This window comes from Staurois parvus, unplaced genomic scaffold, assembly GCF_062004578.1.
Source record: "Staurois parvus isolate SC_StPar_1 unplaced genomic scaffold, SC_StPar_1.0 ptg000519l, whole genome shotgun sequence".
In the NCBI taxonomy this organism is placed as follows: domain Eukaryota; kingdom Metazoa; phylum Chordata; class Amphibia; order Anura; family Ranidae; genus Staurois; species Staurois parvus.
Window position 1 is genome coordinate 853,673 of NW_028318315.1, and position 13,986 is coordinate 867,658.

General features: G+C 45.1%; 2 protein-coding genes across 2 annotated transcripts in view; both read right to left on the reverse strand.

The window, feature by feature from the left end:
* Positions 1 to 13,986, reverse strand: part of LOC149451809 (uncharacterized) — a 187,251-nt gene that overhangs the window by 161,261 nt on the left and 12,004 nt on the right. The gene's annotated exons all lie outside the window — the stretch shown is intronic.
* LOC149451816 (uncharacterized) lies at positions 2,637 to 4,029 on the reverse strand. Its single transcript, XM_089690153.1, has one exon. It carries the CDS (start codon positions 3,924 to 3,926, stop codon positions 3,114 to 3,116), a length of 813 nt encoding a protein of 270 aa, XP_089546279.1. The 5' UTR covers positions 3,927 to 4,029; the 3' UTR covers positions 2,637 to 3,113.

A 13,986-nucleotide genomic window follows, 5' to 3' on the forward strand; every position in this document is an offset into this window, starting at 1 on the left:
GACACATGAACATCAAGGCTTTTGGAGATACTTTTTTAACCCTTTCCAGCTTCATGCAAGTCAACAATTCTTGATCGTAGGTCTTCTGAGAGCTCTTTTCTGCGAGGCATGGTTCACATCAGACAGTGCTTCTTGAAACCAGTAAACCCAAAACAGGTGTGTGTTTTTTAAGGGACACATCCAATATCATCACACTGATTGGAGTCAAGGTTGGCTCACTCCTGGCTCCAATTAGCTCTGGGAGAAGTCATTAAGCTAGGGCCTCACATACTTTTTCCTCACTGCACTGTGAATGTTTACATGTTATGTGCAATTAAACCATGGCAACATCTAATGTTTGTGTAGTATTATGTTCAGCAGACTGTGTTCTTCTATTGTTGTGACTTAGATGACGTTCAGAGCACATTTTATGCCCAATTCATGCAAAACTCCACGTAATCCCAAGGGGTTCACATACTTTTTCTTGCAACTGTAGGTGTCTTCAGCATAAAAATTGTACCAGCTGACCCAGGGAGGAGGTGTGGATGGAGAATAGAATTCTAAGGACAGAAGCTTGGGTGGGCCTCAAAGGAATAGAAGAGGAGGAGGTAGAGTTGTAAGTGACACTGAAGGTGTGGTGAGATAGGCAAGATGAGAATCAACAAAAGTACAGTCATAGAGACCAAGGGAATAGTGTTTTTTTTTTTTTGAGGAGGAGGGGATGGTCAACTTTATCAAAGGCAGTTCCAAGAGTAGGAATACAGAAGTGTCCTTTGGTTTTAGCCATTTGTGAGTTTTAGAAGAGCAGTTTCTGTGGAGTGTTGCGGGCGAAATCCACACCAAAGGGGATCATGAGAGTTATTCTCATTGAGGTGAAAGCTCTGGTGGTTGTAGACCAGATGTTCAAGGAGTTGGAGGTAAAAGGGAGCAAGGAGGTCTTAGGTTGTGAGGTCCAGCAAGGGCTTTTAGAAGTGGGAGGGGGGCGACCACTGCATGCTTTATGGGGATAGGGAAGATACCAGTAGAGAGGGAGAGATTGAAGATGTGAGTTAAAAAGTGTAAGATAGAGCAAGAAGGTGACCATATTTGCGGGGGAATGGAGTCCAGAGGGCATGTGGTTAGATGGCCATTAGAAAACAAAGTTTAGTGACGTCCTCTATAGTCGTAGTATTAAACAAGGGAAGCACTGAGTGTGGAAATGGAATGTAACATGGAGAGGATATCTGTACAGCAGATATCTCGTCACAAATTGTACCAATCCTATTTTTGAAGTGATTTGCAATCTCCTAGGCAGTGAAAGAACTAATAGGTGGAGGCAATGAAGAGCAAAGTAGAGAGTTAAAAGCTAGGAAAGGGTTCATGGAGACTGTGTGAGAAGGTGTTAATGGGAGTGATATACAGTAAATAGGTCCTTATGAACGGACTCTTCCATGATGAAGATCAGCCATGGAGTATATCTGAGGTGTATATTAGGGGAGGGGCTTCTTCCACACGAGAGCTGGGATGTCCAGCAACATTCATCTAGAAGACATTTCCCGCACTCAAGGCACTAATACACATCCAGGGTTGTGTGGGACCCCTGATGTACAAGAAGACAGGACTTCCCTCACTCAGACCAGGAAAGTTTATTGTCCAATCTAAGATGTCTGTAAAGATGGGACTTTAGTGAGTGACACTCAGGATAGGAAAGTGGCTTCTCCCCCGTGTGGGACCCCTGATGTACAGGAAGACAGGACTTCAGTGACTAACAATTCCCTCACTCAAGATAGGAAAGTGGCTTCTCCTCCGTGTGGGACCCCTGATGTACAGGAAGACAGGACTTCAGTGACTAACAATTCCCTCACTCAAGATAGGAAAGTGGCTTCTCCTCCGTGTGGGACCCCTGATGTACAGGAAGACAGGACTTCAGTGACTAACAATTCCCTCACTCAAGATAGGAAAGTGGCTTCTCCTCCGTGTGGGACCCCTGATGTACAGGAAGACAGGACTTCAGTGACTAACAATTCCCTCACTCAAGATAGGAAAGTGGCTTCTCCTCCGTGTGGGACCCCTGATGTACAGGAAGACAGGACTTCAGTGACTAACAATTCCCTCACTCAAGATAGGAAAGTGGCTTCTCCCCCGTGTGGGACCCAGTGGTGTATTTAGGTTTTGTGCTGCCCTAGGCAACACAAAAATTGTTCCCCCCCACTCCCCTCATGGAGAGAGCCTGACACCAACCAACACACCCCCCCCCACACACACTCAAAAAAAGCCTTCCACTATCACCGCCCTCCACATACTGGCCACATCCCCTGGAATGACCGTCGGGCTCTACATACACCGCCAACCAGCCCACAACCTCTCTCAGATCCCACCAGGTCCCCATGGCTCGTGTGTCCCTTCTTTCATGTCTTCTTACGGGGGCAGTACTGCCCCCCTGAAAAATGCCGCCCTAGGCAAATGCCTTGTTTGCCTTTTGGTAAATACACCACTGGTGGGACCGCTGATGTACAGGAAGACAGGACTTCAGTGACTAACGATTCCCTCACTCAGGACAGGAAAGTGGCTTCTCCCCCGTGTGGGACCCCTGATGTACAGGAGGACAGGACTTCAGTGACTAACAATTTCCTCACTCAGGACAGGAAAATGATTTCTCTCCCGTGTACAATCTCTGATATGTGTAAAAATTGACCTTTTATTGAAAAACATTTCCCGCACTCAGAACAAGAATAAGACTTCTCATCCATGTGCAATCTTTTATGCCTGTAAAAACATTTCCTTTACTCAGGACAGGAAAATGGCTTATCCCGTGTGAGACAATTTGTGGTGGGTTTTTTTTACAAAACATTTCCTGCAATCAGAACCAGAAAGTGGCTTGTCCCTGTTGTGAAATCTTTAAAGTCTGCAACACTTCATCCACGTCTTTGGTGACCTCTGATCTCCTTATGAACTGTTTTTTCCATGATGAAGATCAGCCATGGAGTATATCTGAGGTGTATATCAGGGTGTGCTTCTTCCCCACATGAGAGCTGGGATGTCTAGCAACATTCATCTAGAAGACATTTCCCACACTCAAGGCACTGATACACCTCCAGGGTTGTGTGGGACCCCTGATGTACAGGAAGACAGGACTTCAGTGAGGAACATTTCCCTCACTCAGGACAGGAAAGGGGCTTCTCCCCCGTGTGAGATCTCTGATGTGTGTAAAGATAGGTCTTCCTTGAAAAACATTTCCCACACTCAGTACAGGAAAATGGCTTTTCCCCCGTGTGAGACCTCTGATGTCTGTTAAGACTGGAGTTCTGTGAAAAACATCTTCCGCACTCAGGACAGGAATATGGCTTTTCCCCCGTGTGCAATCTCTGATGTTTGTAAAGGTATGACTTCTGTGAAAAACATTTCCCACACTCAGGACAGAAAAATGGCTTCTCCCCCGTGTGGGATGTTTGATGTGTGACAAGTTGTGATTTTCGTACAAAACATTTCCCGCACTCAGGACAGGAATATGGTTTCTCACCCGTGTGAGACAGTTGATGTCTGATGAGATGTGATATATTTACAAAACATCTCTCGCACTCAGGACAAGAATGCAGCTTCTCTCCTGTGTGAAATCTCTGATGCATGTAAAGATTTGACTTCTTTGAAAAACATTTCCCGCACTCAGGGCAGGGATACGGCTTCTCGCCTGTGTGAGATCTTTTATGCACATTAAGATGGTATTTAAAAAGGAAACCCTTCCCGCACTCAGTACAGGAGAACCTCTTCTCTTTTGGAAGACCAGCCCGGTCCCGCACAGTCTGTGGTTCCTCAGGATACGAGGAATCCGATGGTCCATCTACACTGGGCGGTGCCGGATGGACATTGGAGGGAGCCGGGTTTTCTCCTGGACTATACTGTGTGATGTCCTCATCTTCTACTTTCCAGTCTGGAGACAAAGTGAGACAATCCTCAGAGGTTTTCCTCATCTCCCGGCCATGGACTAAAATACAAAGACAAAGAGGATTACTAGACAGGAGCTGATTGGTCCCCCAAACCAGGACTCCGCCCACATCAGGCAGCTTGGTCTCTGAGGAGCTTACAATTCCACCCTCAAGGGAACTAGGAAATGGCTCCTCTGATCTCCTACCAGGTCATTTCTTTATTCATGGACCTTAGTCAGAGAGTGAGGAAACAACCAGAACTGTCTTTTATAGGAGGGACAGTGATGAGGGGATTATAGGACGAGGGTCCCCACCCCCTCTATCACTCATCGCCATCTTCCCAACACAAGAAGTACTGCACTTCCTTATTTAGTCCATGATTTAGTCATGAAGAACAGCGGGGCTGAGCCCCACCAGAGGTCAGAGAGTGGGGATGGGGGGAGAACAACCAAGATGAAGACTGGACTGATCCTGAAGACCACCATCATTGGGTTATTGACTCCTCCCTCATTATCACTTTCTGTTTAAGGGTTCAAAGTTGGAGGATGTTATCACATTATTATCACCATGTAAAAGTCTGCTCCAATCACATCATCCGATATAAAATGTCCAGCTGGGAGGAAATGGGGGGAACAAAATAGAATCCATATTATGTGTATATATAGCAGTGGGGGGAGGGTGGAGAGCAGAAGTCAGGACTATGGAATGTACAACATAGAGTATATAGTGCAGGGGTCAGGAGTATGTAATGTACAACAGAGTATATAGTGCAGGGGTCAGGAGTATGTAATGTACAACATAGAGTATATAGTGCAGGTGTCAGGAGTATGTAATGTACAACATAGAGTATATAGTGCAGGGGTCAGGAGTATATAATGGACCGCATAGAGTATATAGTGCAGGGGTCAGGAGTATATAATGTACAGCATAGAGTATATAGTGCAGGTGTCAGGAGTATGTAATATACAACATAGAGTATATAGTGCAGGGGTCAGGAGTATGTAATGTACAACATAGAGTATATAGTGCAGGGGTCAGGAGTATGTAATGTACAACATAGAGTATATAGTGCAGGGGTCAGGAGTATGTAATGTACAACATAGAGTATATAGTGCAGGGGTCAGGAGTATGTAATGTACAACATAGAGTATATAGTGCAGGGGTCAGGAGTATATAATGGACAGCATAGAGTATATAGTGCAGGGGTCAGGAGTATATAATGTACAACATAGAGTATATAGTGCAGGGGTCAGGAGTATATAATGTAGAACATAGAGTTTAAAATACAACAGTAAGAATTATATAATGTACAATATAAAGTGGAAGGGTCAGAACTCACAATATTGGTATTCTGTAATCAGCGGTAGTATAATGATTAACTGAGACAAGTTGCAGAGGTCCCACCCCGCTGCCTCCCATCTCCTGAGACTGCACTCAGTGACTTGGGTCTGAGACTATACAGACATATCCCTCCACCCGGCACAGCCAGCAGATAACAGAGCAAGGAACCCTGGGAGAATTGTTCTGTCAGAGATCTTACTAGACCCGGGCATGGGACAAAAAATCCCTAGGTCTAGTAACACTTATGGTGAAAAATCAACATTTTGCTGCCGGCTGAACCCCAGAATCTCCATAAATCCAGTCTAGATACATAAATTGTGTCTGCAGCACAGAGAAGGAAGATTATCCGAGAGAAATCCAGGAATACAGGACGGGGAACACAGCTCAGGAAAGTGACCAGGGGATTACAGGCTGATATCACACGCTCCTGATGACATCATACGCCGAAACATGTAGAGCGGGGCTTGATAGCCCTACACTTGTCCTCTGAGAAGGAATTGCTTTTTTTCTGGGATTTAAAGGGCCATACACATTTTTGCAATTTTAAATGTTTTTTACCTAATAAATACGGTGTTACGCTATGGAGGTTTCCATTTGATGTTTTTACGGTGGTGGAGGAGTACTGTGGAGGTTCTGGAGGAGTTTTGTGGCAAACGATTGATCTACAGGTGTTTCCACTATGGAGCCTTTCATCAGCGTATAGAGGTGTCAAGACCACACAGACGGCCAACTTTCCTGCAGGAACATCTCATGCGATATTTGACTTACCATTCCAGGTGGTCACTTATCTGTGGTGAGTGGGGCTCTGGAGGGGGAGCACTGATTGGAGCACAACACACAGAGAATTGCTATGGATAAGATTTACTACTGTATCACTTAATGTTCACACCAGATGCGGATTTCTTTTGGAACTTTCAATTTATTTATATATATATATATATATATAAATATATATATATTTTTTTTTTTTAATAAATATACAATTTCACTGTATACACAGTTTATGGCATTGTATATGTGCTATATTTAGCACTATTGTCATTTAAGCACCTTGTATTTACTTATTGGTTTATTTGGGATTTAGTCACTGGGGAGGAGGGATATAATTGCCAGCCCACGGGGCATTACAGCACATGCACATTTGTGGGGACTGTTTGTCTAGTAGGGAGTTCATTTGTTTATTTAATTATTTAAAGTAGTTTTTGGGAGAGGCAGCGCAGCAATTTTTATGTTTGATATCACCCAGTCCCCGCCCTACTCTGGACCAATCAGTGAGCAGTATGGGCGGAGGAATGGATTTAGTGTTCATGACCCACCTGTGCTGATCTCTGTAGGAGTGTCCTCCTCTATAAATGTCCCCGTTATTCCATCCTCCTCCATAGACTGCTGATCATCCCTCACATACGTCTCTTCTTCTTCTGATTTAACCTCAACTTTTATATCGATCAGATCTTCACCCTAAACCAAGAGAGAGAGAAAATAACATTTGTAAAATATATGCATTAATATTGTGACATCACATTAAAAAGAAAATCCAGACATCTTCTTGAATCCATGTTCCACATACTCCATCCCACCAACCTTGTAACTGTGAGGAATGGTGTGACCTTCCTGTGTGGAATCCCAGGAATACAGAGGATGGGGACATCTCTCTGGTGGGTTCCTGTAGCTGGATGGCTCCACCATGGTGTCCTGGTACAGATCTTTGTGTCCTTTTAGAAACTCTGACTTCTCCATCACCCCATCCTCATCCTCCTCTTCTGCTTTAACCTCAACTTTTATATTTATCAGATCTTCACCCTAAACCAAGAGAAAGATGGAAAATATCAACTCAAAAAACAGGATTTGTTGTTACCATAAAATCCCTTTCCCGGAGTTCATTGACGGACAGAGCTCTTCTGAATCTTGACCATAGGGTCATATCGCTACCTACAGGAGTAGGACACTAGGTAGAAAAGAACTCAGCTGCCTATGGGTAGTCCCTTCTGGCATAAAACCCTCTCTCTGCCATAGGCAATCCAGTCTTTCTTCCTAGTATTCAGGAGTGAGGACCTGGTTCCCTGCTGGGGAAGCATTAATTCCAACAGAAGGGTGGGTGCTGTGTTCGTCAATGAACTCAGAGAAGGGGATTCTACAGTGAGTAACAAACAATCCCATTTTTTCCTACGTTCATTGATGGACACGGCTCTTCTGAATCTTGACCATAGGGATGTCCAAAAGCAGTGCCCTAATGAAGGGTGGACAAAACAAAAAGCAACCAGAGAAAACAGGCAAACATGCCAGCCCCCAGCAACCCCTAACAAGGTGAGCAAAGAACCATAAAACAGCAGCCGGCAAGGCCTTGCATTCAAAACAAGCAGCCGAAGAAACAAACTGTTAAATTTTGCAAAAGTGTGCACAGACGAACAGGTAGCTGCAGCGGAAACCAAAGACACAGATGCTAAAAGCACAGTAATGCAGGCCATAGATGAGTCAAAAATCGGCCGATTTTTCTTTAAAAAAACGAAAAATCGGTCGTTCAAGCGGCCGACGTTACCAGCAACGGTAAAAAAAATCAGCCGATTTTCATCCCGTCTACAGCCGGCAAAAAGTGTCCCTGCAGAGAGCTCCGCTATTTCTTTGACAGTTACTTGACATTTATAGCGGTTGCAACAATGTATCTATTTGTATCCATTTAGGATACAGATGTTTTTATTCGGAAACAAATAGATACATTGTTGCAACCGCTATAAATGTCAAGGAACTGTCAAAGAAATAGCGGAGCTCTCTGCAGGGACATTTTTTGCCGGACTGGAATTCCTCTTCTTCATCTTCCTCTTCTTCATCCTCTTCTTCTTCTTCATCCTCTTCTGCTTCTTCTACTTCTTCTTCATCCTCTTCTTCTTCTTCATCCTCTTCTTCATCCTCTTCTTCTTCATCCTCTCTCTTCTTCCTCAGCTTCTTCATCCTCTTCTTCAGCTTCTTCATCCTCTTCTTCATTCTCTTCTTCATCCTCTTCTTCTTCATCCTCTTCATCTTCATCCTCTTCATCTTCATCCTCTTCATCTTCATCCTCTTCTTCATCCTCTTCTTCATCCTCTTCTTCTTCTTCCTCATCTTCTTCATCCTCTTCTTCAGCTTCTTCATCCTCTTCTTCATTCTCTTCTTCATCATCCTCTTCTTCTTCATCCTCTTCTTCTTCCTCTTCTTCATCCTCTTCCTCTTCATCCTCTTCTTCATCATCCTCTTCTTCTTCTTCTTCATCCTCTTCTTCATCCTCATCTTCTTCTTCCTCCTCTTCTTCTTCTTCCTCTTCTTCATGCTCTTCTTCATCCTCTTCTTCTTCATCCTCTTCTTCTTCATCCTCTTCCTCTTCTTCATCCTCTTCTTCTTCTTCATCCTCTTCTTCTTCTTCCTCTTCTTCTTCATCCTCTTCTTCTTTTTGTCTTCCTCTTGCAGGTCACTGCTCATGCGCAGATTTTTTTATCGGTAAAAAGATCGGCCGATTTGCCCATCATTGCCGTGAAAATCGGCCGATCGGCAAATTCGGACGATTTTTTTCCAACTTTACCAATAAAAAAAATCTGCCGAAAAACAAACGAACAATTAGCCCACTAACGATCCGAAAATCGGCCGATTTTCGACCCATCTATGGCCTGCATAAGCTCTTTTGCTTTAGTGGAGCGTAATGGGAAAGGGAGGAGCCCATCCCATAATAGAGCACACCTGGACACGTGTCTGCCAGGTTCAGTGGGGGGACGCGGCAGAAGAGGCCACAAGGCCTTTCCTTGGGTCGTCCGTGAACTGAAAAGGAATCTGACCACCGATAGGAAGCCGCAGTAGACAGGTACACATGAACCACCCAGACCACATCTAAGGTGGGCAATGCAACCTCCACAGGATGCGACAGCTGTGGACAAAAGGACACCACCTTCAGTAGAAAGGAGAGGCACAGACGAAGAACCACCTCATCCTTGTGTAGACCCAAAAAAAGGGGGACTAACAAGACCACCCACCACTCAGAAGCAATGGCGATCAAAAAGGCAACATTTGGAGAAAGTTACGAGGGGAAAACCTAAATACTTCTGGAGAACCGAAAGAACCAAATTCAAAGCTCATAGAGGTAACAGGGAGTGCAGGGGGCACCAAACGATGAACCCCTAAAATAAAAGTGCAAAACAGGAAGTGCGTGGCCAAGAGGTGCTGAACAAAAAAACAAAACAAAAAAGGACAGTGAGGGCATAAACCTGACCCATAAAAGATACTCAAGGCAAGTAGTGGAAGACAGGCCAACACCCGAGCCACCGTGAAGGAATATGGATGTCACCCAGAGCCTTGCACCCAGCAATCTAAGCCTACCAGATGCGACGACAGCTTCTGAAGAGCAGGCAGGTGAGGCTCAACATTGTAGAACACCAAAATTGGAAAACTCCCTGTCTGCCAAAGCTGGCTCCCAATAGTCGTGTCCACTAACCAGATATAGTAATCCAGGATGGTAGACAAGACCCTGGGGCAGACGGTCCTCCCAAAATGGCAAACACCCGGTAACATCCAAGACCAGCTGCACCGTGTTGGCGTACCACAGACCAGTCTGGAGCCACCAGAAGACTGGAATTCTTTTGCTCACTATCCTGCAAACTTGGCACAGCAGGCGCGGGATTAGCCTGAGTGGAGGAAGACAGAAAAAGACAATACAGGTCCCAACTCGCAGGACAGGGGACTGGAGGCACCAAAGGGAGAAGGCCCTCATCGTTCATTCCATCTGAAACTGGTTGTCCAGGGAGCCTGTAGACTCGTCTCATATGGATAAGATTTCTCCCCCGCGGAGTGAACATACAGAACTGTGCACACAAGAACTGGCCTGAGAGGTGGACACCATAGGACCCAGAGTTCACCAGCAAGACCGCTGGGAGAGCCACTCACGGGGCGAAACTAGGAGGATCGAAGTATGAAGCTGCTGGAGCTTGTTTTCCAAGGAATCCATTGGCCTGCTCAGAGTCGAAATCAGGACCATATATTCCTGTAGCACTACACCCTTAGGAGTTGCTGACGTTTGGGTCCCCCCTATAGTCCTGCACAGCCAGACAATACGCATTTCCAATCCACTTGCATTCAAGAGTCAGTGACCAGTTCTTGAGTTTGCTTTGAAGTTTTTTTGGGGATTTAGAAATTGAATGGGGTAAGGGGTGTACGGGATGCCCAAAGGAAATGAAAAGGTGAGGACAACTTCCTGAACTATGTACAAATCTTCTTTGTGGAGAGCTAGCCAGCATCTCCTGTTGTATCAACCTAGACCCTAGATATTCCTCTATCCAGCTACCTGGAGGAATCCCTGATTGAATTCATTGAATTTATAATTTGAATCTTCTTCAGCCAACAAAATGTTTCCACAAATGGTCTATCTTATACCAAGATGGAAACATCCCAGAGAACCGCCACAGCTACAGCTCCCAGTGGGAGACCATTTATGGAAACACTTTGTTGGTTCCACACTTTGATACCTCATACAAGGGAAGCTCATCAGTGATCGAGTCCAGATGTCTGGGTTGATCTAAGTGCTTGATAGAGGGGTGTGTTACTATTTTCAATTCCCTATTGACCTCCATTAGACAATTTTATCATTCATTCATTCAGTTGGACCACTGAGGGGGTCTGTTTGCATAGACAATGCCTGGAATTTACCAGCAAGGATCCTTGGAATTTCTGTTTTTATGAATGGCGATAATACTGTTTACAGCATCTCGCCTTTTCCCCCTGAAGATGATTCAAATTATAAATTCAATGCATTGAAACGCGTTTGGAGTTTTTCCTCTTTGGTGATATACAGTCAGGTCCATAAATATTGGGACATGGACACAATTCTAACATTTTTGGCTCTATACACCACCACAATGGATTTGAAATGAAATGAACAAGATGTGCTTTAACTGCAGACTGTCCACTTTAATTTGAGGGTATTTACATCCAAATCAGGTGAACGGTGTAGGAATTACAACAGTTTGCATATGTGCCTCCCACTTGTTAAGGGACCAAAAGTAATGGGACAGAATAATAATCATAAATCAAACGTTCACTTTTTAATACTTGGTTGCAAATCCTTTGCAGTCAATTACAGCCTGAAGTCTGGAACACATAGACATCACCAGACGCTGGGTTTCATCCCTGGTGATGCTCTGCCAGGCCTCTACTGCAACTGTCTTCAGTTCCTGCTTGTTCTTGGGGCATTTTCCCTTCAGTTTTGTCTTCAGCAAGTGAAATGCTCAATCGGATTCAGGTCAGGTGATTGACTTGGCTATTGCATAACAATCCACTTCTTTCCCTTAAACTCTTTGGTTGCTTTTGCAGTCTGCTTTGGGTCATTGTCCATCTGCACTGTGAAGCGTCCGATGAGTTGTGAAGCATTTGGCTGAATATGAGCAGATAATATTCCCGAAACACTTCAGAATTCATCCGGCTGCTTTTGTCAGCAGTCACATCATCAATAAATACAAGAGAACCAGTTCCATTGGCAGCCATACATGGCCACGCCATGACACTACCACCACCATGCTTCACTGATGAGGTGGTATGCTTAGGATCATGAGCAGTTCCTTTCCTTCTCCATACTCTTCTCTTCCCATCACTCTGGTACAAGTTGATCTCGGTCTCATCTGTCCATAGGATGTTGTTCCAGAACTGTGAAGGCTTTTTTACATGTCGTTTGGCAAACTCTAATCTGGCCTTCCTGTTTTTGAGGCTCACCAATGGTTTCCATCTTGTGGTGAACCCTCTGTATTCACTCTGGTGAAGTCTTCTCTTGATTGTTGACTTTGACACACATACACCTACCTCCTGGAGAGTGTTCTTGATCTGGCCAACTGTTGTGAAGGGTGTTTTCTTCACCAGGGAAAGAATTCTTCGGTCATCCACCACAGTTGTTTTCCGTGGTCTTCCAGGTCTTTTGGTGTTGCTGAGCTCACCGGTGCGTTCCTTCTTTTTAAGAATGTTCCAAACAGTTGTTTTGTTTCCACGCCTAATGTTTTTGCTATCTCTCTGATGGGTTTGTTTTGTTTTTTTTCAGCCTAATGATGGCTTGCTTCACTGATAGTGACAGCTCTTTGTATCTCATCTTGAGAGTTGACAGCAACAGATTCCAAATGCAAATAGCACACTTGAAATTAACTCTGGACCTTTTATCTGCTCATTGTAATTGGAATAATGAGGGAATAACACACAACTGGCCATGGAACAGCTGAGAAGCCAATTGTCCCATTACTTTTGGTCCCTTAACAAGTGGGAGGCACATATGCAAACTGTTGTAATTCCTACACCGTTCACCTGATTTGGATGTAAATACCCTCAAATTAAAGCTGATAGTCTGCAGTTAAAGCACATCTTGTTCGTTTCATTTCAAATCCATTGTGGTGGTGTATAGAGCCAAAAATGTTAGAATTGTGTCGATGTCCCAATATTTATGGACGTGACTGTATAGCCTAATCATTGCCATCCACATCAAAATTCTGTTTTGTGTATTGCGTCTGTTTTTTTATTGATGTACTATGTTCAATACGTTTTGTATTTTTTATATCAGATCCTTTTTTTCTTTTCTTTTTGTAGTTTTGGTGCTTAAAAAGTCCCTTTTTCTTCTCTGTATGTTTTTTACGGCTCTGCAATTTTGGAATAAGCACCTTGTATGATTAACCTCTTGGCACCGGCCGAACGCAAATGTGCGGCCTCCCACGTCTGGGCCTAGACGCCAAGCGGCCGCACATTTGCGTTCTATTAAAAAAACATATGTGCTGAGAGCGCGCGCCCTGAGCGTTCCCAGCACACACGTTCGGTACTCACGGAAAGGTCCCGATCTCTTTCGATTGGGACCTTTCCCGATCCTGTGACCGCTGTGACAGCGAATCACGGCGGTCACATGACCCTAAAACCCTGTCCCGCCCCAGGAGGCGTCGGTGCCAAGGGGTTAACACATTTGACCAGCCTATATATTTCCCACCAGAGTGCTTTCTTCCCCTCTCTGGCCCAGGGGGTGCAAGCTTACTCACTTAGTCCCCTTGTGTTGCTGATGGGTCAGTGACTGCTACCAGGCCTTTTAGCTGGGCTTGCTTCTTCCCTACCACACAGGTGGTCCTCTCTCACGGGGGGCCAGTGAAGTTCGGAACTTTCCTCTCTGCAAGGTCCTCAGCCTGTAGGTGAGCCTCTCTCCATCTGGGCCTCCTCCCAGGCTCCTGCTCCTCAACCTCACATCTTTCTCTTCCACCCATACTCTCCTGCTGCTGAGCAGGCTTGGTTACTCTTTAAGGCTGTCCTGGCCCCTTGCCAAGCCTCCTACTGGGGATTTGCCAGGATCCTCCAAGTGTACAGGCCAGCCACTCCTCAGATCCACTCACTGCTTCTAGATCTTTCTTCATAGTTCTAGAACAGGGGGAAATTCCAGAGGGATGGTCTGCAGAGTTTCTCAGCTCTTACCACAATTTGACCCCTTGCTAGCTATCACACCCAGGCTGCTACTCAGCCCTAACAATTGGAATCTAGCTCCCCCTAGCTAACTAGGAGGGCACTACACCCCGGTCTCCTAGACAGAGCAAACATCTTGAGGTTGTGGAGCCATATGAAGCTCTACAGGGAGTGCTTTGCGTCACCACGTTGCCTGTCAGTGTGGTCTGGGAGTCCGCTGGCAGAAGCAGAACAGCCAAGTAACCAGCCACAGCAATCTCTCATTGTCGCAGCAACGCCAGGACTGAAGCCAGTCCCTTAGAGAACACCCGGTGTGATGAAGCCAGCCCCACAATTACTA